The sequence below is a fragment of the Drosophila eugracilis genome, unplaced genomic scaffold, assembly GCF_018153835.1.
Source record: "Drosophila eugracilis isolate 14026-0451.02 unplaced genomic scaffold, ASM1815383v1 contig_423, whole genome shotgun sequence".
Lineage (NCBI taxonomy): Eukaryota > Metazoa > Arthropoda > Insecta > Diptera > Drosophilidae > Drosophila > Drosophila eugracilis.
Genome location: NW_024573287.1, coordinates 130,427 through 154,351, shown reverse-complemented (window position 1 = coordinate 154,351; position 23,925 = coordinate 130,427). Strand labels below are relative to the sequence as shown.

Below are 23,925 nucleotides of genomic sequence, written 5' to 3'. Positions count from 1 at the left end.
TATTTTTTTTAATGGTATATTTTAATATATACGTTTTTCGCATAAAATTGTATATTACTTTAAAGATGTATTTAATTGTTTAATTTTACTTTATCTTTAGAAAGATAAAGATTTGAGATATTTTTTTGAGTGTATTTGGTTTCTGCTTTGCTTACCTTCCAGATTGATCCACATCATCTCCCGCTCGAAAAACAAACACATGCATTGCACTCGGCTCTCTCCGATCTAAAAGTTGTAAGTTTATCGGGCTTATCTGTTATTTGCTCATCTCTTATCATTCACAGCCTCTATGGAGCAGTGGAGCATATGGGATCTTAAAGAAACACTTGTCGGTCAGATCTTGTCTTGTAACGTGCTGTTTGTGTCTTTATTTGTTAAATCCATAAAAATTAAGAAAATAATGTCTAAAAACGAGGATACACCGATTGCCAAGTAAGTTTTTTTGGTAGAGAGGAACGGTTTATCGTCTGACTTCTTTGGGCAAAGTTTCTTAGCCCAAAAAGTTGGCCGAAAATAAAATCTCTTTTCGGCGAAATTAACATAAAGCGCCAAATGAGCTGCTGATTTGTTAAATAGGCGTAAGAGCGGACCGCGTGGGAGCGTTGACAACTGACGTTCTTCGGGGGTCTTTCGGGGATTTTCTAGGTGCGCAGAGGCCTCGAAAAGTTGGATAGAAAGCTTAAAGTGCGACGGCTAACGTATTTTGCTCCTTTTTTTTTGTGTGCCATACCCCCTTCTTGATTTTTTTTCCCCTTCGTGCAATTGCGTTGGAAAGTTGCAGAGCAAGTAGTTTAGCGCCATTTGCACTTTTCGTAGTAAAAATTACGCGCACTTGCTCTGGCACACCCACACACCCTCACACACACATGCAACATGAAAAACTTATCAACGGGCACATCACACGCACACACACGTGCTGCTGATGAAGGCGGCGGCGGAGTGGGCGTGGCCTTTAAGTAGTCATCGTAGTTTGCGTTAAGTAACAAAACTTCAAATTGAATTTTTCGCAGCACTTTTCATTTTAGCACCTATCAAAAAAACCCTTTTTCGGAGCATTTCGCTTCGCTTTCCGAAGCATCAGCTCATTACAGTGGGAACTGCCTGCTGATGGACGGTTTTCGGGAGGGGACTTTAGGTGGCTCAAGGGGGTTTTTGGGGGTCCAAGAGCCGACGGTACATTGTGTCTGCTTAAATGCCGCAGTGTTTTGTTGGCACCGGCAACGCTACGTTTTAATTCTCTGTTGGGGTTTTTCGAGTTGAAGCTTTCCCAAAAAACTTTTCCTGCTGTGGCTGCATTTACTTCTTATTCTTTTCGGGCTTCTTTCACTTGTTTACCGTGAAAAACAAGTACATTTCTATAGAAACTTGGGAAAAAAAGTCTAACGAATGGCACATTTTAATTAAAGAATTAGTTGTGAAATAGCTGAAATAGTTTAGAACTTACTCTCGAATTTAATTCCATACAGCATTGAAAAAGTTTAAGTATATTTTAAGAAATCTCTTTTGAAAAATTAAAAATCACAATTTAATTTTTTTTTTAATTTTATTTAAAAATATTCGATTAAAAAACTCAACCAAAAGGTTTAAAAACACGATTTTTAAACCGAAGATAAATAATGATCTAAAAATACTATAAAAAACAAATTAACTAGAACTTTTTAATGCTTTTAAATTTTTATATTTTAAAATTTAAAATTTTTTTGGAGCCTGCAGAAAGTTTTTGGGGAGATCATGAATATTGCATTGAGTAAACCCCCTTATTTTTCTGCAGACGCAACTCGGATCGCACGCGTCGAAGCAACTATGGCACGGCTCCCTCGTTTCACCTGCTGGAGCAGGGACAACCTGGTGCGAACGGAGGCATTGGCAATGGCAACAACAATCACCCGGCAACGCCCTCAACACCTGGGCAAATTTTTTGTTTACACGGGCGGTCCAACAACGTCGAAGGTGAGTGGCAACAACAAGGGGTTAAGGGGGGTGGCAAGGTGACTGTGACAAACTGCGGGGCACTTTCGTGTCGCTTTCAATCAGGGCGGACTACCTCGCAGCAATTTGCAGTCATTCATAAATTATCAAGAAAACGCAGCAGGCAGCGGCATTTTGCACTAAAAGTCAAATGCAAACAAATCAAAATCGACAACTACGAAAAATCAACCAAATTAGTTTTCACATTGTTATTTTCGTGTTTTTTTTTGCCATATATATATATGTAAGGCTTGGAATTTTGTAGATCTTTGATTGTTCTTAAGTATTATTCGTTGTTTGTTTGATTCCTTCGCGTTTTTTTCGGGGAAAATCGAAAATTCTGTGCAATTTACTCGTGCATTCAGATGTATGGGTGACTGAGGAGCTGTAATATCGGGTAAATGCTCGCTAATTGGCAGACGGCACGGAAATCGTCGGAAATGAATGATGCCCGGCTATATAGGAAGGCGGCGTCGGCAGCGGCAGAAACGACTACGCTGGATAAATGCCGCTTGGAAATGCTGCACGAATATGGTGAGCAAACAACTTACCACCTACTCGAAGCTTTATTCCTACCCACTCTGCCACTCGTTTGGTGTGCCCCTCTGTCATCAATCAGCTGATGGTTCTCGAGGTTGGCAAACGAAATTATGGTGGAACTGGTCCGTCCAGTCGACCACCCAATCCACCACCACCCACCATCAGCATCTGTGGTATAATCAAAATTTATGCTCTTTGCTGACACACCGCTGCTGGGAGCAGACCGCATCTCCCACTATGGCCATATGTCATAAATCGCCAGAGGAGCCAGTGTAACGCTCGCCATAATTTACGTACGACAACGTCGATGGACCAAATAAATGTTTGGATCATTTCTTTTTTTTCGGGTTCCTCCGAAAAGTATGGCTACGTTGGGTCAGAAACCGAGAAATCGATGTGGCTATGTCAAGTTTATATTTTAATTTCCTCTGCGGAGTCTGCTAGGTGCTCCATTTTGTACCCTTGGCAAATACCGCTTAACGATAGATGAAGTTCAAGGGGTATGTCGGCTTTATCTTAATAGAACCACCAAGAAATTGTTCTGTATTTTTAAATTTACATTTAAAGTTTTAAATTCTTTTTAAGCTTAGCTCTAGATTTTCAATAGTTCTTTACGAGAACAAGTAACAAGCAGATATAATAAAGTGTTAGTTGATTAACCTTTTTTAAATATCAAACAACTTTGGTGAGAGTTATTGTTCAGCTAAAAAAATATAAAGTTCAACCCTGTTAATGAGCATCAGTTAGTCGCAAATGTCGTATAAAGAATCCCTATTTATTTCTCCTTTTTTGGTGATGATTCGATTTATTGGCAGACGAGCTCGCCCGAAATGAAATTAACTGGCGTCTAGACGAGGTGGATCCGCTTCTGAGAGCTTCTGCCCCCGTATATTGGTACACACACCAATAGATATATAGATAGATATATATTATGCAATCGTCTTGGGGCGCCCAGTGCATTCAATCATAGTTTGAGTTACTAACTCCCATTAGATAGCTTGACTAGCCAAGTGCAGGTCGTTGCAGCTGCTTTGATTTGCGCTGGCCCGTAGTTAGTCGTTCGTTAAACGCGCTCCAGATGGGACCATTTGCAAATGCTGGAATACTAAGCAGTTCGAATAGGTCCGTGTTCATTGTTCCCTTGGGTGAACCTCCTTATTGTTATCGACGCGTGCTCCGGATTCCTGATTCCGGGTTATGGATGTGCTCAAGCTTAGGGAGGCGGAAATAAGCAGAGGTAACTTGCTAATTAGGGCGAAAGATGATATGGCGAAGTATATATACTATATACCTTAGGCGAAAATTTATAAACTTACTAAAATTGTAATTAAATATCTAAAGTTGGATTTTGTATTTAAACAAATTTGTAAAAACATTTTATTAAGGCAGAGTACTGTATTTATTTTCAAAGTAGTACTGCTCTTAGCAGAATTTTATTTAAAGTCTTACCTCATTAGGGATTACTTACTGTTTAATAATGAAATAATTACGAGGTATATAAAACATGTTTCCATAGTCAACCGCTCGTTGGATCATCTTTAGATCTCAGTTGACAAACATTCTTGGCACCTGTCGAGATATTGTCATTGATATTTGCACATAATGGAATACCTTTTGTCGCGTATTTATTTCTATCCAATTAATGCTTGTTCGCCTGCACTTGGCATAGAGGTTGTCCCACTCCCCTACCCGTACCCATTCGTCTTCCCATTCCCCAACCGATTTCTTCTTCGCCCTGACGTCATTAATTATTTATAAATACAAATACACAGTACAATTGTTGCCATGGCAGAACAAGATCCAGATATGGATGTGAAGGAGGAGAAAGAGCACATCAGTGAATGTGTACTCCGACATTAACCTCAGCTCGACGAGATTCCAACATACTTTCCGCATTGCGCAAACAAACAAGGCAAACGAAACGTTGGTCCAAGGCGACCAATTAAAGATGCAGATGGATCGGAGTTGTTTAAATTGCAAGTATGACGATTCTTATGCATCAGCTGGTGGCAGTGGCTGCTCTACCAGGAGGGAAACTGGATGCGGGTCTAATAGGTGAAATTTCCACGTGCCACAATCCCAGTCTCAGTCCCAGTCGCAGTCGCAGTTGCAGTTGCTCCTCCAGAGTGCCGGGCCTTGGTTATGCACAGGAATTTAATTTCGCTGCCGGCATTGTTACTGCCATTGTGTGTGCGGAGGGGGGAGGGCAGCATGTGGAGGTTGCGAAGGATGCATAGGTGGAAGGAACAGGAGCAGTTGCAGCAGCAGGAGCAGGAAGCGGTTGCCAACAGACGCAGGCCAGGCGTCGGTGGCCTTGTGCTGGATTCAAATGAAGAAACCGCGTTCACAACCACACCATGTCAGAGATGAGAGGCTCCACATGTTGGTTGACACGCACGGAAAATAATTAATTAATATAAGACTGGATAAATTGTTATCGTTTATTTATGTTATAATACGTATGAAGATCATCTTATTGAAAGATCTTTTAAAAAGGTATTCAATTTTTATATTTCTACTAATACTTAGCATCTTCAGGAATCCGATATTTTAGCTTACAAAATAATCATTAAATATCATACCATTGAATATAGTCTTAAATTTTCCGCACGTTCTCATCTCTATGGTCTGCAATGGCAGAATAGCCAAGCAAGCGGAGCATATGCACATGTATGTATGTGCTCCTGTAGCTTTTCCCGCTCCGGACAATGGAAAGCTGTACTGCTAGGAAAAACTGAGGAGTGGGTGGCGAGCAAGAGCAAGTGCAAAGAAAATGCAGCGGAAATGACAAAGCATGAAATACGGCTGCGACAAATGCAATAAAGTATTTAATAGACTGCTCCTAGCCGACCAAGAGCAACCAACCAACCAGCCAACCGGCGAACCAAGCCAAGCCAAAGCAAGCCAAGCAACTACCAACTACCAACTTTCGCCTGTCACTGACACCCAAAATGAATAAAACCAAAAAAGGAAGGAAAGAAAAAAAATATATAACATAAAAAACAAGCGGAGAAACTCCCCGGAAATGGGCCATATACCGTGTCCATATGGGAGGGGCGTGGCAGGCAAGCACCACGATCAGGAGCAGGAGCCGGTGCTGGAGCTGCGCTGGTGGTCATTATTCACGTACCATGTTAAATAAATTTAAATGCCTGTTTTGTAAATATGTATTGCATGCTCAGAGACATAACAGATGGGCGAAGGGAAAACTTATGCCCCAAAGGGAGTCCAATGCGTTCGGTGGCACATTGTTAATTTAACACATTTGCAAAAAGAGAGCTTATATTCTTAAGCGGGCTTAAGAAAAACATGAAATTTATTTAATGTACAAAGTTAACAATAACGAACAATTGAACTTTGGGAAAATAAGAATTAAATCTTTAAATTTGACAAGCAAAACCACTTGTCTTTCGACAATAGTTATTGTTACATTTTACAAGTATTTACTTTGTAGATCCAATTAATACATCAAATATATATTATTATTAAGAATACAATTGATTACTGACACATTATTGTTGACTAATGGCTCGAAAAGTGAGACAATAAAATTATAGTTTTTTTCTGTTTTGAGATGGAATTTTAAGAGCGTTAGGTGCAAAGAGACCACTTTTTGACCTCATTAAGCATTTAAGTTAAATTATATAGGAAAAGAAATATTAATACTAATATTTAATTTCTTTTTATAACTTTCAGTACGGGATCATTGTCATCGTGCCCGCAGCGAGGGGGTGGATGTAAAGGCGCGCCGGAAACTGATCATAGCCAGCGTTTTGTGTTTGGTCTTTATGATTGCAGAAATCGTGGGTGAGTAAGTCGAGTTAATATTCATAGGGGGCAACATCCGCTCGCCCTTTGCTCTCAGTTCATCCCTACAAAGGACGTCTTTTTCCTTCAATTCCTTTTTGCAATTTTTCTTTCTGTCTGCCTCTCAATTCCCAAACTAATTTCGCTCACCTCTGAGAATCTGAGCCAACAAATAAACAAAACGTAAAGAGTGAAAAGCGAAATACAAAAAAAAAAAGAAAGTCAAACAATGTGGGTAGCAAGGAATAAGAAAAAGGACACGAAGGAGACGACAACGGCAGCGACAACGAGGACGACGACGAGACGATTAAAAACTGAGAACCGGAAGTGCAACAATATGGCGACCGGAAGGGCTTACTGTCTGCCGTCAACCCTCCTCCATTTATGACGGCACTGGGGTTGGTTATACAATAAACATTTAATTTTCGAGTGGCAACGATGTCGTCGGTGCTTCGCCGGCTGTTGCCGTTAATCGCTTTGCAATTACCTACAATGTTCGGTCGGAAAAGGACGAAAAGGACCAAAGACCAAGGACGAAGGACCATGGGGAGGCTACCAATTCCCAGTTAGCAGGAAAGGATTTCATTTTTGCGCCCCTTTGCTTTGCACTTTTCTTTTGCTTGCAAATCGAAATTGTTGTTGCGATAATGGGAAATAGAGAGAAAGAGACGACGACCCCCAACTCCACCCTTTTAATGTTTTCCGACCAAAGCCGGGAGGGATTGTCACCCAGTCTCCCCGGTAAAAACCCCCTTCACCCAATCAACATCCACAAGTCCCACAGATTGCCGAGTTAATTTTTTGCGCATTTATTTACTTTCACCCGACCTGGAACAGGTGGCGTCCTATCGAACAGTCTGGCCATCGCAACAGACGCCGCACATTTGCTCACCGATTTCGCCAGTTTTATGATCTCGTTGTTTGCCATCTGGATTGCCGGACGACCATCTACGCAGCGGTAAGTACTGCCAGCGAAAATGAAGACACTGCCAAAAGTCGTTCGCCGGGTAGGGAAATCAATAAAACGTAAAGTTTCAATCTTTTCCGTATTTCTTTTTGTCACTGGCTGCTGCCAACTCCTTTGCAATCGTTGGAATGCTTTCTCCTTTATCACCCAGCTGGGTGATTGGAGACCCTCTGCTCAGGGAAATAATGTAAAACTGTTCTGTATCCTAACTTAGAGTGGGGTATGCAACAATTTAATATTGTAGTTGCTGAATGGAAAAGACACTTACATTCCCAGAATATCTAATCAACTTTGAGCTATCAACCTCTGAAAGAATTTCAATAGTTCTTTGGGATATTAGCGAAACTTTTGTTCATATTAGTTCAGATTTAATTAGTTTAAATTGCATTGAATAAATCTTGATTATAGGCTATAAAAATCTTAAATTTTTAATTCCTTTAGCAAGCTCATCTTAAAGGAAAAAAGTGTATCTGCATTGCCCTGCAATTTATATTCCACTCTTATATGTCTGCTCTTCCACCATAATTTCTGTCGCTCGACTTGGCCATACTCCATATCCTCCGCTGCTGCCTGCATTTCCCATTCGCCATCGTCTAATTAGGCGAAAAGCCTGTTTCCAAATTTTCAGTGCCTTCCTCTAGCGTCTGTGGCTGCTTTTGTTGCTGTAGTTCTCAGTGCTGTCGACTTATCCATTTTTAACTCAATGGTTGAAATGTCCTAAAGAACTTTATAAATGGTAAAATGACAAAACTAAAATACATCTTGTTTGTCTCTAATTAAAAAGTATATTTTTGAAGATATAACCATGATCTTTTAAAAGAATTGAATTTTTAATTCCAATCCTTGATTATATAATATCTCATTTTTGTTAGTTTTTTGGCAGCACTATTGGCTGCTGTTGCTGCTGCGCAATGTAGATTCGGCCGTTGCACATTTTTCAATTGGTCTTTGGAAGCACCCTCCTCTTGCCTAGACCCCATTCTTTGCTAACGCCCATCTAGCCTCTTGCTACCATGGCATCCATCTTGGGCTCTACTAGAAGGAGGGAGGCAAACGGCACGTTCTGCTCATTCATGCAAAAATCTCACTCACTCGACGACTCGACTGCAGCCACAAAGTGAATAATGAAAAACTTTTGCAATTTCAAGCGTGTTGCATGGTAATTTTGTAAATTTCGCTCCTGCCACCAGACTCTGAGGCTCTTTAGTCTCCTTCTTCGTCTCCTGTGCGTTGATGTTGCTTCTGTTTCTGTTTCTGTTCCAGTTGCTCTTGTTGCTGCATTCTGCATGTTGCTGCCGTTGTTGTTGCTTCTACTGCTGCTGCTGCATGTTGCAGCATTCCCAGTCTGAGCCTGGCTGAATACTTCTCTCTTTGGGCCTGGTCCTTTGGCTGGGTTTGGTTTCAGTGCGGTTCGCAGCCTTCTACCTTATTTTTGGCTCCTGCTCCTGCCTTAGCTACGGCGACCACCGCACCACCCATTTTGGCGCTCGTTGGCTGGCGTTGCCGAGTTGACAAGCCTAATTTATCAAAACAAAACACATTTGCACAATTGCAAAGGCAAACGCAGAAAACGAAATGCAAAACGAGGGAAAACTAAGCACGGTACAGTGGAATGATTCAATTACTACCTGCGGTAATTCACATGATAATGAATGATGGAAATTGTGGCAGCATAGGATGGTTAGTTTAAGGATAAACTTCTTTTGAACTTCTTTCTACTTCGAAAAGGAGGTGTTATTAATATTAGATAAACCTAGACAACCTAACCTTTATACTAGATAAACCTTGCCTAACACCTGACTGAAATAACTTTTTATCAATCGTATTTTCTAACTTATTTTTATTAGCCTTACCCATTCCAATTCGAGGATTTTTCAATATCTTCTTTTTTATCTTAAGGCAGAAGTATTAACCTGTTCTTTATATTCAAATATTATTTCACAAATATAGTAATTTATTCAGGAACTAGGATACAATAGCTTCAATATGGCCTTCTCTTTGTTTTGCTTTTCATATCTTTCATTTTGTTGGCTGCCAAAAGGCTTGTTTGGCATAACACTTCTGCCGTATTTCATTATCGCTAATCCCAATTAAGTGTTTTGGCTACTTTCTTTTAATTATCGCACCCGGTCCCAGTGTGCCCGGAACCGCCATTGAGGTAGCGATGTAGCTGCTCCTCCGTTGGGAATAGAAAGGGCCGAAGGACGCGGAAGGAGGGTGTGGGACGCCAGCAGCAGGCGGTCATTAAGCAAATGGCTGCACTTGCAACGCCAACTGCAAGGCCCCAACTTGCATATATACATACCTATATATATATATATGTATTTGTATATACACACATATAGTATAGCTCCGCCATACATTGACACTGCCTGGGGGTGTTTTTTGTTTGGGTTTGAGGAGTGAGAAGTGAGGATACGACGGATGTTTGCTGGAAATTAAATTGTATTATTATGGCGAGACATTCGTTGCTGTAGCTGCCTGCTGCCTGCTGCCTTCTGGCATCGCATTAGTTAGCAGGCTGGCAAAATTGTTGCCTTTTGCCATTATTTCAATTTTATAACGAGAGTGGTAGTCGCCTCCCCCTCACCACCTGTCGGTTGCCGGTTTCTGGTTCAGGTCCTGGTTTCTGTTTCTACTTCTGGCTCTCGTTCTGATGTGGCTTGGCTTGTTTTCTGGTCTGGGTAGGGCTTTAATTGAACGACCCTCGACTTGGTCGCCACCGTCGTTCAGGTGTTGACTTTGACCTAACCAAAAATAAAATAATATACCAAAAAATAAGCAGAGGGGCGCACATGCAAAACGCTCATTACATTAGGGAACACACCCCCGCTACCTCCTCCCAAAAAGTTATCATCTGGGAGGGGAGGAACCGCGCCCCTAAACGAACTCAAATTAAAATAGCATTTGACAAATTTTGGTCAAATTTATCAACTCATGTTAATTTTTAACTACACCTGACTTCCCGCACATCATGTCATCAGCAATTTGGGTTTCTTTTTGTGGCCGACAACTTTAGCTTTTGACATCCCCTTTGCCTTTGAGGCTTATTATAAGGAGGATATCATTTTTTTAAGGCCAATTTATTTCATTGTCAACTATGACCTATGCTTTGATAATAAAGAAATTAAATATTAAACAAGTTTAAGTGATAAAATTATTTTTAACAGGTCAAGAGAAATTTTATAGCTTTAGGTAAGCTAAGAGTATGAAGGTGTTTATAGTTTACAAACATCGTAAAGTTTGTTTGGCCAACAAAGTTCCAGGTTAAAATTCATATAAATTTTATAATATAAAAAAAAAAAGATAAAAGATAGAAATATCAAAAATATGAGGTTGCATTTAAAGTGCAATAATTTTATGAGTTTAAAAGTTTGTTAGTTAGAAAAGTAATAAAGTTTCGCAAACGTTATCGTGTGGCAAGTGAAAACTATTCTCCTGGCCATCACAGCCTCATTATCTTCACCTGCCTTCACACTAATTAAACTCACTCCCTTTCATTTATCTTTGACAGGATGTCCTTCGGCTGGTATCGGGCTGAGGTTATTGGCGCCATGGCCTCCGTCTTTATGATCTGGGTCATCACGGGCATACTGGTCTGGCTGGCCATTGGACGTCTCATTAGCGGCGACTACGAGGTGAATGCGAAGATCATGCTGATCACCTCGGGCCTGGCCATATTGGTGAATGTCATGTAAGTATTTCCTGTGTCCCAATATGCAGATCTTTGATTGCTGGACATCAGGATGTCTGCCTGCCCGTCCGTGCGACTGCAAAGTTTTTTCCTGTTTTTCCCCTGGGCAGTTTTCCAATTGCAATTGCCGCAATCAACTTGTCCCGGGCATGGGCCACCAAATGGGTCAACACGGTGCACACTCCAAACGCCTCCCGATCCCAGACCAACTCCGATTCCTGGTTGGCATTCCCTTACGTATCCGCCAGTTGTTGCGGCAACTTTCTCCACATTTTAGCGACAACTTTTTCCACAAGTTTAGAATTTCTTCTCGTACCATTTTTACCATTTTTTCTTTTTGTACTTTTCCTCCTGCGTCAACAAAAGCCAAAAGCGGCGTCGACGAGGAGTTCGATGGTGTTTGTGTTGGCCAGCCCCAAAGGTGGAAAATTCTCTAGACGGGATGGGGTAACGTGCCATCGAAGAGGGTTTCGATAATGCTCGAAACGATAGCCAGTGGGGAGTCTCTCTGACCATTGGATTTTTTTTTCACTTCGCGAAGTTAAAAATAAATCGAGGCCGGCAAAGTTTAACGCTTTATTTAATTTAATTGTGATTTCTCAATTGACTTTTTTTGCACGCTTTCCACTAAAGAGCAGTAAAACGGAAGTAAGTTTAAGATTCGATTGGTTTTTATTAGAAAGTTAAAAAAAGTTAGACGAGATTATTTATATATTTATGTGTATATATAATTAGAAAAATCAAAGCTTATAAAAATTCTAACAGTTTTTTAAGTTGGAATACTACAAAGACCTTTAATCTCTTTAAAATTTTCTTCAAAAAATGTTTTAAAACTTTAAACCCTATCCTCATTAAAAATCGAAATTAGGGTTATAAGTGTTCTTAGAAGGGCATTTTCTGTTCGTGTAATTACTTACTAATCGCCTCGCTTGTTTTGATTTCGTCGAGTGCCCAACCTGCAAGGATCTGCCTCCACATCCTTGTCGTCCTGGTACTCTCCCCTTCCGTCATCTCCTTGCCTCCATTGATGCTCATTCATGTGGCTGTCGAAGCATAGTTTTTGGCGCATAAATCGCAACGTTCAATGCCGAGCTCACACACACGTTATGTTCGCCTCACTCCACTTTCAGCTTACCACCCAACATCCCTGCCACGCCCACCTCAACTCACCTATTTTCCTGCACAAGTGTTTGGCTGCAGCTGTTGTTGTGGTTGTTGTTGTTGGTAGTTGGGAGGTAGCGCAAAAATTTTCCAGTTGACGTTGGCATTTTCAGTGTTTGCCACTTGAATTGTTTGATTACGTGAATTGATTGTGAAAAACGTGCAGCAGAAGCAACTCTCCCGACTTACAGACTTGGCCAAGAAAGGGAAGCAGAAGGATATGGCCGGACTTGGTGGAGATGGGCGAAGGCCGGAGGGAGGCGTGGCTAAGGCCATCTTTGAAAGCTGCCATAAAAGTAGAAAGTTAAGTCAAGTCAATGCTGCTGCTTCCTCCGGATTCTTCTACATACAAAAAAAAAATTGTTATAATGAGCTTTTCTTATTTTAAAATTAAGCATTAGCATAACAAATACAAAAATGTTGTCACAAAATTAGATGACCTTAAAGAAAGTCAAAATTTTAGTCATTCCTGATTTCCTCCCCATAAAAACCGTATTTTTATCATACCAAAGCCAAAAATGGTCGGAATATAAAATGTTAAATCTAGTAGAGTTTTTAATTAAAATCTTAATAAAATTCAATTTGCAGTAAAACTTCATTCTCACTTAAAAATGTAAATTTTTAGCCAATATTTTCAAAATTATATGATGTTACATATTACGAAAATTGAAAGATTGGTCACTCCTGATTTCCCCCAAAAAATTCTTCAAATATGGAAATTATTATATTTTTGGATTTTTTTCCTCAAAAATATAAACAGCTTTTTTCACTGTACTTTTGACCTGTGTTCGAACATCGGAATTAAATGGCCACCTTTTACCGTTATGCGTTCGGCCAAATGAGTTTGCTGCAAGTTTTAACTATTTTCAGTCCGGCTTGCTCTTGTTGTTATTGAAGGCTTTTTACTTAGTTTCATTTAGTTGTTGAGCGCTCTCTGGATTTTATTTTTTGCGAGTTTTTAGTTCAATTAGCACAATGCCGAAAATAGCTGGAAAACGCTTTACACATACACACACCACATACATATACGCACTGAATTTCCCGGATTCGCTTTGTGTGTAGTTGTTGTTGGGTTAACTTTTGAGTGGCGGCAACGACGTCCGTCGACTTCACATCGTTAAAACGCCCATTAGGGCCAAAGCGGGGAAATTGGAGAAACAGGACGAGAAATGGAAGAAGAGAGAGTGAAATCACCATAGAACTGTACTATAACAACCGATGAACATGAATTTATTTTGATTTTTCTGAGAAATATTTATTCTGAACACAAAATAACAGAAATATTTTAAGACTGACTAACGAATAGATTTTTATCCCTTCTTAACGAAAGAGCTAAAAAACACATTGCATACTTTCTGGGATAATATTATATTAATTGGCTTATTTTTAAGCAAATTTCAAAATAAATTCCACGGACCAAGTTAGATCACTATATAGAGCTCTTACTGTACTGGCTCCCATCGCATGACCTTAAACTGCAAGTGGGACATTAGCGAGAGCAAATGCCAGTGAAATATGAGAGGTTTATTCTGGTGGGAAATACAGGGGAAGCGAGGTGCTAAAGCAATTACAAGCAGAGTGTGGAGATGAAGGCGCTTAGCAATGGGAATGGCAGTTAGGACAGATGGATGAATGCACAACGAAATTTTTCTTTAAAGCAATCAAATAAATTTTATACTTAGCCGAATTTGTTTTTCGGACTTAACACTTTAAAAATGAAATAAGTGTACGAGAACTCATTGCATCAAAAGCAGAAATAACAATTAGGCTTATAAGAAAACTGAACAATTTTTACAGTTTTACTTCCCCTTGATATTGGCAATGCAAAGCTTTACATTGCAATTTTATTTAAGCGATTGAACGAAATGTTTTGATTAGTTCTTTCCCGAAATGCAATTAAATTTATTGAAAAATTCATGAAAATTTTAATTGAACTATAAACAGATGGTATAATATTACTACCAAACATTCATTGCATTTATTGAATATTTTTCGTTATAATTTTAAAGTGTGCTTCAATTTTCGATGCCAAAAAGTAGCTAAAACTATTGTTTTCCATTCAATATTTCCAATAATTTCTCCTAAGAATTTGCTTCTTCCGCATGATATACTTTTGCCTCTTGTTTATGTTTAGTGCTCACTATGTGAATATTGAGCCTGGTCTTCTGTCCTCCGTTTCCTTCATTCTGGCCAGCCACTTGAGACCGAAGCTGGCCAAAAGCTTGTTAGCCTGACAACTCAATTTCATTTTCAATTTCTTAAGACCACGCTGTGATGGCCCAGCTAGCTCGGTTCGAAGAAGTTACCAGGCCAAATGTGGCCATAATTTGTCAAACAGCAAAAGAAAGAAAAAATAGCAGAGAGAGCTGGGAGAGAAAAACAAGGAGGAAATAAATATAAACGGTGATGAAGAAGGAGAAAGCGCTTCCTCTGACGTTTCATGTGGGGCATCGCGTTGATGGGCACTAAATAAATTGTACAGAGCCCCAGATCCAGCTCCAGTTGCAGGTGTCAGTGGTGCCGAATCAGCGTTTTTCTAAAGTTAAACCAATATAAAAATAGTATTAATCTGTGAAAAACACTGTATTTATTAGCTCTAAATAACTCTATAAATATTTATAGACAGTCTATAAATTTTTATTTTCCTGCATGCATTGCCATCAAATCTTTCAGTTTTAAAAGCTTTTTATAGAAAATTTATACATAAACATTTTTAAGATTGGTTGATTATGTTATTTGATATTTTTAATACTGATTGAAAAGCATAAAATTGTACAACTTTTAAGATAAATTGTTTTTCAGACATTGACAATATATCTAATAGATCTATAGAATATCATATATATTTTTCATATCCTACCTATTTCGCTCCATCTAAAACAACACCTTTTACTGTCCAAAAATAGCACACATCGTTTGAGCCCTACCTCCGACATTTTCGGTCCTAACCAGTGTGGCCACGTGGTCAGGGATGGCGGACCATGTTGGCGCCAGGGATTCCATGCGGAGCACATACGCTTTTTGACTTTGAACATCCGATTGCCGAGGCATTACCCCGGCCACTCCGCCACCCTCCTCCAACGATCCCCTCCTGCGCTGTGTGTCCTCGAGCACAAAAAATGCCAATGCGAGCGACATTCCCCGACCATCAGCAAAGCCCCCATTTTCCCCCATTTCCCCCTGGATTGCCCCGCCAACCCGGCATTGTTGTTCCAACTGTGGCGCTGTAATTTGTAGCGCGCAATGAAGCATTTCCCCTTGATTTTGCGGCATCTTTACTCGCCTCGTTAGTGGCCAACAAACGACAGCAGCCATGACAACACCAGGACTCGGGAAAGTCGGGATTCGGTAGTTGGTAGCTGTGAGCCGGGAGTCGAGGGCCAGGTCCTGCGACCCAGCACAGTGCCCAAGGACCAAGAGGGAAAGAGCTCCGGCTGTGTGGCGTATATGCCATGTCCTGATTTAATTGACAGGAACATAAATATTAGCGCATATCTTGACTCAGCTCGCCTTGGCTTGGCCGGGCTTTAGCTTGGGTCGCGTATGTGACTGTTGCCTGGATTTGCAGCCACTAAGGATGTCTTGGGGCATGTCGGTGGCTCTGGTCCTGGTGTCCTGATCTTGGTCTCGGTATGGTCTGTCACCCGGATGAGCAGCTCGTTAAGCTGTCGGTCCATGGAGCCAAGGAGCACAGTGCCAAGACCAGGGTTAGCGACAACGGGACACGTTTATTGCGCTCATCGTAACGCGCATTTTACACCGAGAGTGTTTCTATTTGTTTGACTATTCCTGTGTCTGAGACACTAGCTACAAATTTTCACAAAAAGTAGCTTCCAAATAAACTTTTCCATTTTCCAACTGCCCCAGAATTATAGAAAAGTATTATTTTACAGGTTCATACTACTATTCTTTAAATTACTTATCATACAAGGTTTTCGGTTGAGGTTTAACTTACTGCTGAACGATATTTAATATTGGCTGTGGGTCTTTCTTTACATTCTGTTGAATTTTGAGTTATTGAAAATAAAATGAAATATTTCTTTTCATACTTTTAAGCTTAATTGGTTGTTCAATCCAAATAGGTATCAATCCAATTAAGCTTTTAATAGAGTTTAAGTTGTATTTCAGTTTTATGTTTTCATAATTTAGCGAACAAAAAAGGTTTCTTTAAATCGAAAACTGTTCATTATTGTTTTTTTAGCTTCAGTATTGTTTAAGGGATACTTTAAAGCTTGCAATACAAGTCATGGAGTTTGTTCTCAATGAATACAACTTCCGCATTTTTAGCATTTTATCATTTTATATTTTATATACATTGGTTAACAACTTTGTATGTAGAGGAATCCATCAATACAATGAACTTTACGTTTACCATCCAGCATAAAGTATTTTAAAGACCATAAAGATGTCTTTGAGCCATCAATTGAGCACGTCAATTAGTCGCAAATCGACGTCGCAGCAGAGCTTCCCATCAGCTGAGGACTCGGGGCTTGGTCTACAAGAATGGTTAGTTGGCGGTAGATGGTTCCGCTATGTGGCTGCTCACTTTGTGCTTTGTGTTTGCTCCTGCCAATGGTTGTGCGTAATTTATGCGAGTTTATTTATTGATGCCCGGCACTGCATTGTTTCCCCAAAAAGCCGGCTAAGTGCAGCCGGCGGCGACGGACAGAAAGAGCCCGGTCCGTTGGCATGTCGGTCGGTCGACCATGGCCTTTTTCCCCAAATAGAAAAGCCATAAATCTGCAATGTCGGAGCATTTAAAATGAATAAAAAGTCAATGTGCCGAGCTATTAACTGCCGATCCATGCCATGGTAAACTGTAGAGGGTTGGTGTGATGAGGGGCCAGGGATATGGCCTGGTCAACCGGTTGCCATTTTCGACAATACATTTGTATTTGCATGCGGCAATGTGTCCGGACGTACTGAACTGGAGCAGCCCAGATGGGCTGCCCTGGGTCGGTCGCAATCATCGGACAGGAGCGGTTAGTTTGGCTGGTCGGCTCCGAGGATCCCCCGTACACAGGACTCGCACACACCTTCCGGTACACAGAACAGCAAAACAGTGAACAGTGAACTCTGAAAGCAGGATTCAGAATTCAGGATGGTGCAATCACCAGGGAAGGGGAAGAAGGGGGCTGGGGAACGTGGCGGTGCCGTAGCGGAGTGCACACTGTACAGTGCCTAAAATTATTTATTTTTGAAAAGAAAAGTGTAATTGATTTATGGAAATGACTGCACAACCTATAAAGTCTAGTTAAAGGGTTCGCAAAATAATGGGCCATAAAATAAAAGTTTAAAAAACATATAATTTAGTGTTATTTATATTTTTATAAGCAATCAGTTTTTTAAAATACAAATTGGTTCGGGAAGCATAAAAATGGATTTTGATAAATCGGCGAATAATAAATTGGAATATAAAGCTGAAAGTATCAAAATTGTTAAACGATAGATTGGTTTTTAATATTTTCTAACTTTTTCATATGGTTTTAGTTCTTTGACTTTAAAAAGAGCTTCAATTCAGATATTGCAAAGTGGAGTAAGCTTCTTCAACCACGACCTTGTGCAACAACTGACACTTCCCGCTTTAAATTTCTTTTTTTTAAAGATTTCCTGCAGCTTAATTCCATTTGGGGACTTGCTCGGCCATTTGGCTCCACTGTCCGTGACCTGAGTGTGTTTGTTTGACTGTGCGGTGCGACTGTTGTTGGTGCATTAAAATGCTGAAATAAAATGCCAAACAATGCAAAAGCGTTGCCCGCATACCGTTGCATGCCCCCGTTGCCGCCAAAGAAAACACACACAAACACAAAAAAAAAAAAACATTTTTGGGTGCGTTTTTGTTTTCATACTGTGGCCTGGCCAACGTGCCCCAGACTGGGATGGCCTTTTTGTTTTGTTTTTTTTTTTGTTGGTTGTGTACAGGACCGGCAGAAAATAGCTTGCAACATTTTCAAGCATATTAAATATTTGTGATAACGTTTCCAATTTCTCTCCACTATTCGGTTAGAATGGGAGTCCAGCTGCAGCATGGCCATTCGCATGCCCTGGGCGGTGGGCATGGTCACAGCCACGGTGGCTCTAAGAAGCCGAAAAAGAAGACCCCAGCCTCTAATGGCATCCCATCCCATGCCCATGCCACATCCACACCATGTTCCGCTTCGCCCAACCAAAGGATTGAGGGCGGTGTGGCCTTTGCGCCCGAGGATGCCGAATTGCCTGGCGGCGGATTGCCCACGTTTTCCTACCAAAATGCAAAGTTAGTGGATCCCGCAAAGGATTTAGAAATTGCAGCAGTTCTGGCCGAGACAGCACCAGGATCACATCATCACGGCGGACCAGTTGGACGGGAGGCCGTCAACATGAATGTCCGAGCTGCCCTCATCCATGTGATTGGCGATGTCATTCAGAGCGTTGGAGTGTTCGTGGCCGCCGGGGTCATCTACTTTTGGCCAGAGTATTCCATCGTTGATCCGATTTGCACATTTGTTTTCTCCATTATTGTCCTCTTTACCACGTTCACGATTATGAAGGATGCCCTGCTGGTGAGTTTTAAGTTTAAAAAGGTTTTTTAAAATATTACAATTAGCATTAAATGTTATGTAGTAATATATTCATTAGCTTTTAACATAAAAGGGATGTTAAATTGATTAGCACATTTGAATATAAATATTTCTAAAAATAACATTAACCAGTAAAGTAAATATGAAATACGATTCATAATTTTAGGAAAACATCACTAAATTATGAATTTAAATGCATTTGATTTATTTAAGGTCATTATTTAACACTGATTTATCAGATTGCTTGTAAACACTCCACCCTCTTTGGATTTCTACCTCCAGGTGCTCATGGAGGGGACTCCCAACTACATGCACTACGCCGAGGTGCTGCAGATATTCCAAGGCATCGAGGGCGTTGAGCGGGTGCACAATTTGCGCATCTGGGCGCTGAGCATTAATAAAGTGGCGCTATCTGCGCATTTGGCCATTGGTAAGTAACTGCCCCCGGCGTTTTACAGTTCAGACCAGCTCGGCCTGCTTCCCGACCAGAACAGGCCAGACCAGTCCAAACCGAATCAGACCAGAAAGGTCGTTGGGTGGCCTTTCGCCCTGATGCATGTGTTTGTCCGAATGGGCTTAAGTGGGTGGGTTGGTGGAGGTGCCGCGCTTTTGGGCATGGAGGGTAATTATCCCAATGGATTTGTTGTTGTTTTAAGCTGTTCCCCCTGCGCTGCTGGCACTGTTTCATGGCCATGTCCATGGGCAGACAGTGAGCAATTAGCTTAATTATTTTTGAAATGGCTTTTTAAGCGTGGACAATTTTGATAGAGCCAGAGCCAGCGAAAGCAATGGAGTTGCTGCTGGGGCCACCACCCCCCATTAGTGTTATCCTTCTGATAATACCAAATCGCCTAATCGTTTCCTATCTCTTCTTAATCTCCTCCATTGCACAGCTGAAAATGCGAATCCCAAGCAAATCTTGGATGCAGCCACATCGGCGGTTCACTTGCGCTACAACTTTTTTGAGACCACCATCCAGATCGAGGACTATACGGCCCAGATGGAGAGTTGCCAGCAGTGCAATGTGCCCGAGAAGTAGAGTTATTGTGAAACATATCCCCCAAATATGATACTGTAATTCGATGTATATTCAATATTTATTTTGCTGTACGACCGATAAGAGATGGCTCACCCCTCTCTGTCTATACCCATACGAAGAGTAAACAAAGTCCCAATGCCGGCTAGATCCGGCAAACAAATGAACTACAAAATATAGTAATAAAATTCGAGTTGATTTTTCCCTCTATATAAATACGAGTTTATACAAAAGCCGAACTGTTTATCAGTTTATCACGAACACCTGCGAGTCGATTAATATATTCTGCATTTACATGTACCCATCATAAAGTGTCAAACACCTGGAGTTGTTTAACATATTCCGCTTTACATACAGCCCTCATAACATTCACTTCATCATAAGCTGGTGACAGTTTGTTGCTTTGCCTGGTGATAAATATCACTCACATTATAATCTGAATAAAGCGGAATTTACCTCATTATTCAAACTCTTTTTAAAGAACAACATGGACTGGCTTTTTATTGGTTTAAAAAACCCATAAAAATTAAAATCAAATAAAAACATGGCTTTAGTGCAGCGTTTGCCATCAAATTGGTAACTGTATCGAAATTCATTGGTTACAATTTTTAATCGAATTCTCCAATCGCAATCTCTTTGGTGCACTTTTTCTAGCAAATTGTTCATGACTCCCTGTGGTGCATTTTGGGCGTGAGGCGTTGCTCGTACGTATTTTCCATCAAATTCGATGCATGAGCGATATGCAAACACGCATAAAAGTTATTAAGCTGCCGATGCCTGCCACCGGCGACGATGCACCCAAAAATGGCCACCGCGCCCCGAAACTAATGCCAATTTATGGGTGGCAGAGTGGCATGGTTGGGAGAGTTTTTCACGGTGGATTTCCTGACCGTCACACCTGCCGGCGGCTTACCTGGCCCACTGTCCATTGCCATTATGCATAATTTGGATGTGTGGCCATTGCGTAAGCGACATTGCGTGTGGAACGAAGCGACGCTTTCAAATTATGTCTAAATTGTTGACCAACAGCACTGGGAGTTGTGGAGTGGCGGGTGAGGCAGTGCCTAACAGTTGGCTCCTAATCGCCGCCAATTTGTTGACAGATTTGCATGCGCTTCCAGCGAACAAAGATGCCGCCGTCACCTTGAACAAATGCCGCAAATTTCCGCCAAAGTGAAGACGACCAAAGACTGCGGCTCAGTTTGTGAACGGGGGGAGTCCCCTAAGAGGCAGTAATCCCACTAAAGTGGCCAAAACAACCCACTCTGATATTCCACTCCTTGCGCCTGCGCACCTTTAACTGTTCTAAAAAAAACAAGGACTAAAAAGAGCAGCCTCCTGTGAGCGAAGGAGAGCAGTTTGTTTTCGTCCATGTGCTCACGTTGCGGCTTTTTTACTTTGGCGGCCACTTGACCTGCACTTGGAATTGAATGCACTTCGCCCGCCGCCAGAAAGGATGGATGTGGGCTTACACTTTAAGAGATTAATATGCAACACCCACATCCATAATAAATAAGGAGAGCTTGGCCAGTCGTATAAGGATCTTGAAGGATTAAACGTGAAGTCAGCAGGATAAATACAGGAAGTCATCTTGAAGAAGCGGACAAGGCAAATGGAGAGTATATAACAAGGCATATCCAAGATATATTCGAAGTAAACCAAACGTATATATTAAGATTCGAACTGCTTTAAATCGAGCAAAGTTAATAAAGAGATTAACTTACTAAGCAGCTATCAACGGTCATTAATGTTTAAATGCTCTCTAATTTACCTCAAGCTGGTTTTCAGCGTTATCCTTTAATGAATCGAAATCAATTTCTTCTTAACAGAATATTTAAGAAAAAAAACTGGACTTAAAGATAAATCATTCAACGTATAAGTAGTTTACCCAATTGGTCTTAAATTTGTGTCATTGCAGGATAATAAAAGCAAGGACTTGTTACAAAAAGTATACATTTACTTGATCAAGGTTGGCCAAGTTTTTGGCTGAAAACGTAACTGGATAAGCTTTTGATTAAAATATAACATTTCTGGGGAAAACTTAAAGCTTTTGATAATTGTTTGTCCCCCATTCCCGGCTAAGCCACCCATCTTTCTGTCACGATTTCACTCCAACATTTCGCGAGGATGCACAACAAATTTCAGCAAGAAATTCCGCGTGCAATTGGAGCGGTTGGTTGGAGTAGCCGAGGGATTGAGGGGGCCAAGACGATGACGGCCAACGTCGTTGCTCATTAAAAACTTTTAGCCAGTTCGAACTTTTCGAGTCGGGAGATAAACAACAAGCAAGACAAGGCGAAGAGTGTAAATTATAAATGCACAAAGTAAACGAAAAGGGCGTGAATTTTTTTCTCTTCTTATTTTTAATTTTTATTTTTAAAACATGAAACTGGAGCAGGATGGTGAAAACTTATTGGGGCAATAAGACTCGCTGATTTATTTTGGGAAAATATGTATATGTGTACATTTATTTTAATGCATCTTGCAACTCGGCACATGCTCCAGCAAATAAACAACTATTAAATGTGAACCGAAAAGGAGGAGGAGTGTCTTTAAGCCCGGCATAGATTGGCTGAATGCCCCGGCGGAAAACAAGTGCATTGCATATTTTAATCAAGGGAAAATTGTATTGAAAAATATTGTTAACAATAACAGGCAGTAGCAGCAGCGGCGTCTCTGGCATCGTTGGCATCGCGATGCATCGGTAGCGGCAGCATTTTTAAATGTCCCCCCACCATACAGGCCAACATGTGACAGCCGTGGCGGCGACAATTAAAACTTTTTACTAGCATTCAAATTTTTCAATATAAACCGAACGTCCTCCGCGGCCATCATGACCCGTAACTGACCACCGGCAGGAACACAACGGGCAATACAACAGCGGCACGGCAAAACAAAAAGAGCCATAATAAAAAAAATCAGCTGGAATAAAAGCTGGGGAAAGCAAAAGCCGCGACATTTCCATGCTGTGTAAAAGGGAGTGGAGCCCTCGGAAAATGTCGACTGAGCCGGGTGGCATGTGAGGTTCCACAGATCGTTGAAAGCGACATTAAAAAAAACGAGGAATGTAGATTTACTTGGGACGGCGAAAGTTTTAACACCCTGAAATTGATTTTACGCAAAGGCATTCTGCAAAACAGTCTGATTATTTTATCTTTAAAATACTTTAAAGAAAGAAAAGAATCAACAACAGATCTTAACCCATTTGACATGATAGAAAAATTAGAATTTTGGAAATTATTTTTATCCTAATAGATTCTTGGAAACTCTTACAAATATAAATTTCTTTTGGAAAATGCGTAGAAAATAACAAACAATCCGTGTTTATTTGACATTTATAGGGTCTAGAATTGCCCACAAGAGGTCCGACTCAAGCTATAATATCTCCTGCAAGGGTATAGGAGTACGTGCCTGTTCATGAGGAAAGTGCAGAAGGTCCTCCGCAGGGCATCTGCCATGCAATATTTGTCTATGAAAGGAAGCCGCGACAACTGGAAGGGCAGCGGGGGTGTTGGTGGCTGGCAGTGCCAATATAATTCCACATCGGATGCATTGCAGTTGCTTAATAAAGCTTTAAAAAAATGCCATATCCCTCATGGCCCCATAGCTGAACAAGCGAAATATTTAATTGATGGACAGGCAGAATTCTGTATTTTTTAATGCCAAACAAAATAAGCATTTTTTCCATTAAAGAAGTGAGATCAGGGGGTCTATAGTATTTTCTTAAACGAGAAATGCGAGTCAGATACCTTGATAAAGAGTTTTTGTAACTAAAAGATGGGTTAACTTTCACAATTGAGTTTATATTTTGTTAAATTAATGATTTTGTTTATATTTCTCAAACTTTCTTTAAATCAGAACAACTTTGACTAGAACAATAAACAAAAATCTGTATCAGTCCAAGCAGTCGTTTTTTGTCAGCAAACAAGCCGGGATACAATGTGTCACAAACTTTTCCGCTAACTTCCAACTTCCGGCCGAACTCATCTAAGACTTGCCGCATTAAAGTCTAGAATTTGGTGTGCTCTTCTCTTCTTATTTTTTTGGGTGCAAGAATAGCCATGAATTATGTAGAATTTAATCCAAAAGCTTTTGCGAAACGGATCGATGTTGGTCGGTGTCCGCATTGGGGCCTTGAAGATGCACTCTTTTTTTTTAGTTCCTTGCCTCAGCCAGCACACAACGAAAGGAA

General features: G+C 40.7%; 1 protein-coding gene across 2 annotated transcripts; it reads left to right on the top strand.

Moving 5' to 3' along the window:
• The first annotated feature begins 290 nt into the window (after positions 1-290).
• Positions 291-19,926, top strand: LOC108105175 (zinc transporter 2). 2 transcript variants are annotated; one of them, XM_017211626.2, is made up of 8 exons: positions 291-432; positions 1,772-1,950; positions 6,205-6,315; positions 7,153-7,273; positions 10,797-10,976; positions 18,145-18,679; positions 18,980-19,127; positions 19,591-19,926. In XM_017211626.2, the coding sequence occupies exons 1-8, from the start codon at positions 401-403 to the stop codon at positions 19,734-19,736; spliced, it is 1,452 nt and encodes a 483-aa protein (XP_017067115.2). In that variant the 5' UTR covers positions 291-400; the 3' UTR covers positions 19,737-19,926. The 2 variants fall into 2 exon arrangements, with proteins under 2 accessions (XP_017067115.2, XP_017067116.2); XM_017211627.2 differs by lacking the exons at positions 291-432; positions 1,772-1,950 and adding an exon at positions 2,180-2,502.
• The last annotated feature ends 3,999 nt before the right edge of the window (positions 19,927-23,925 follow it).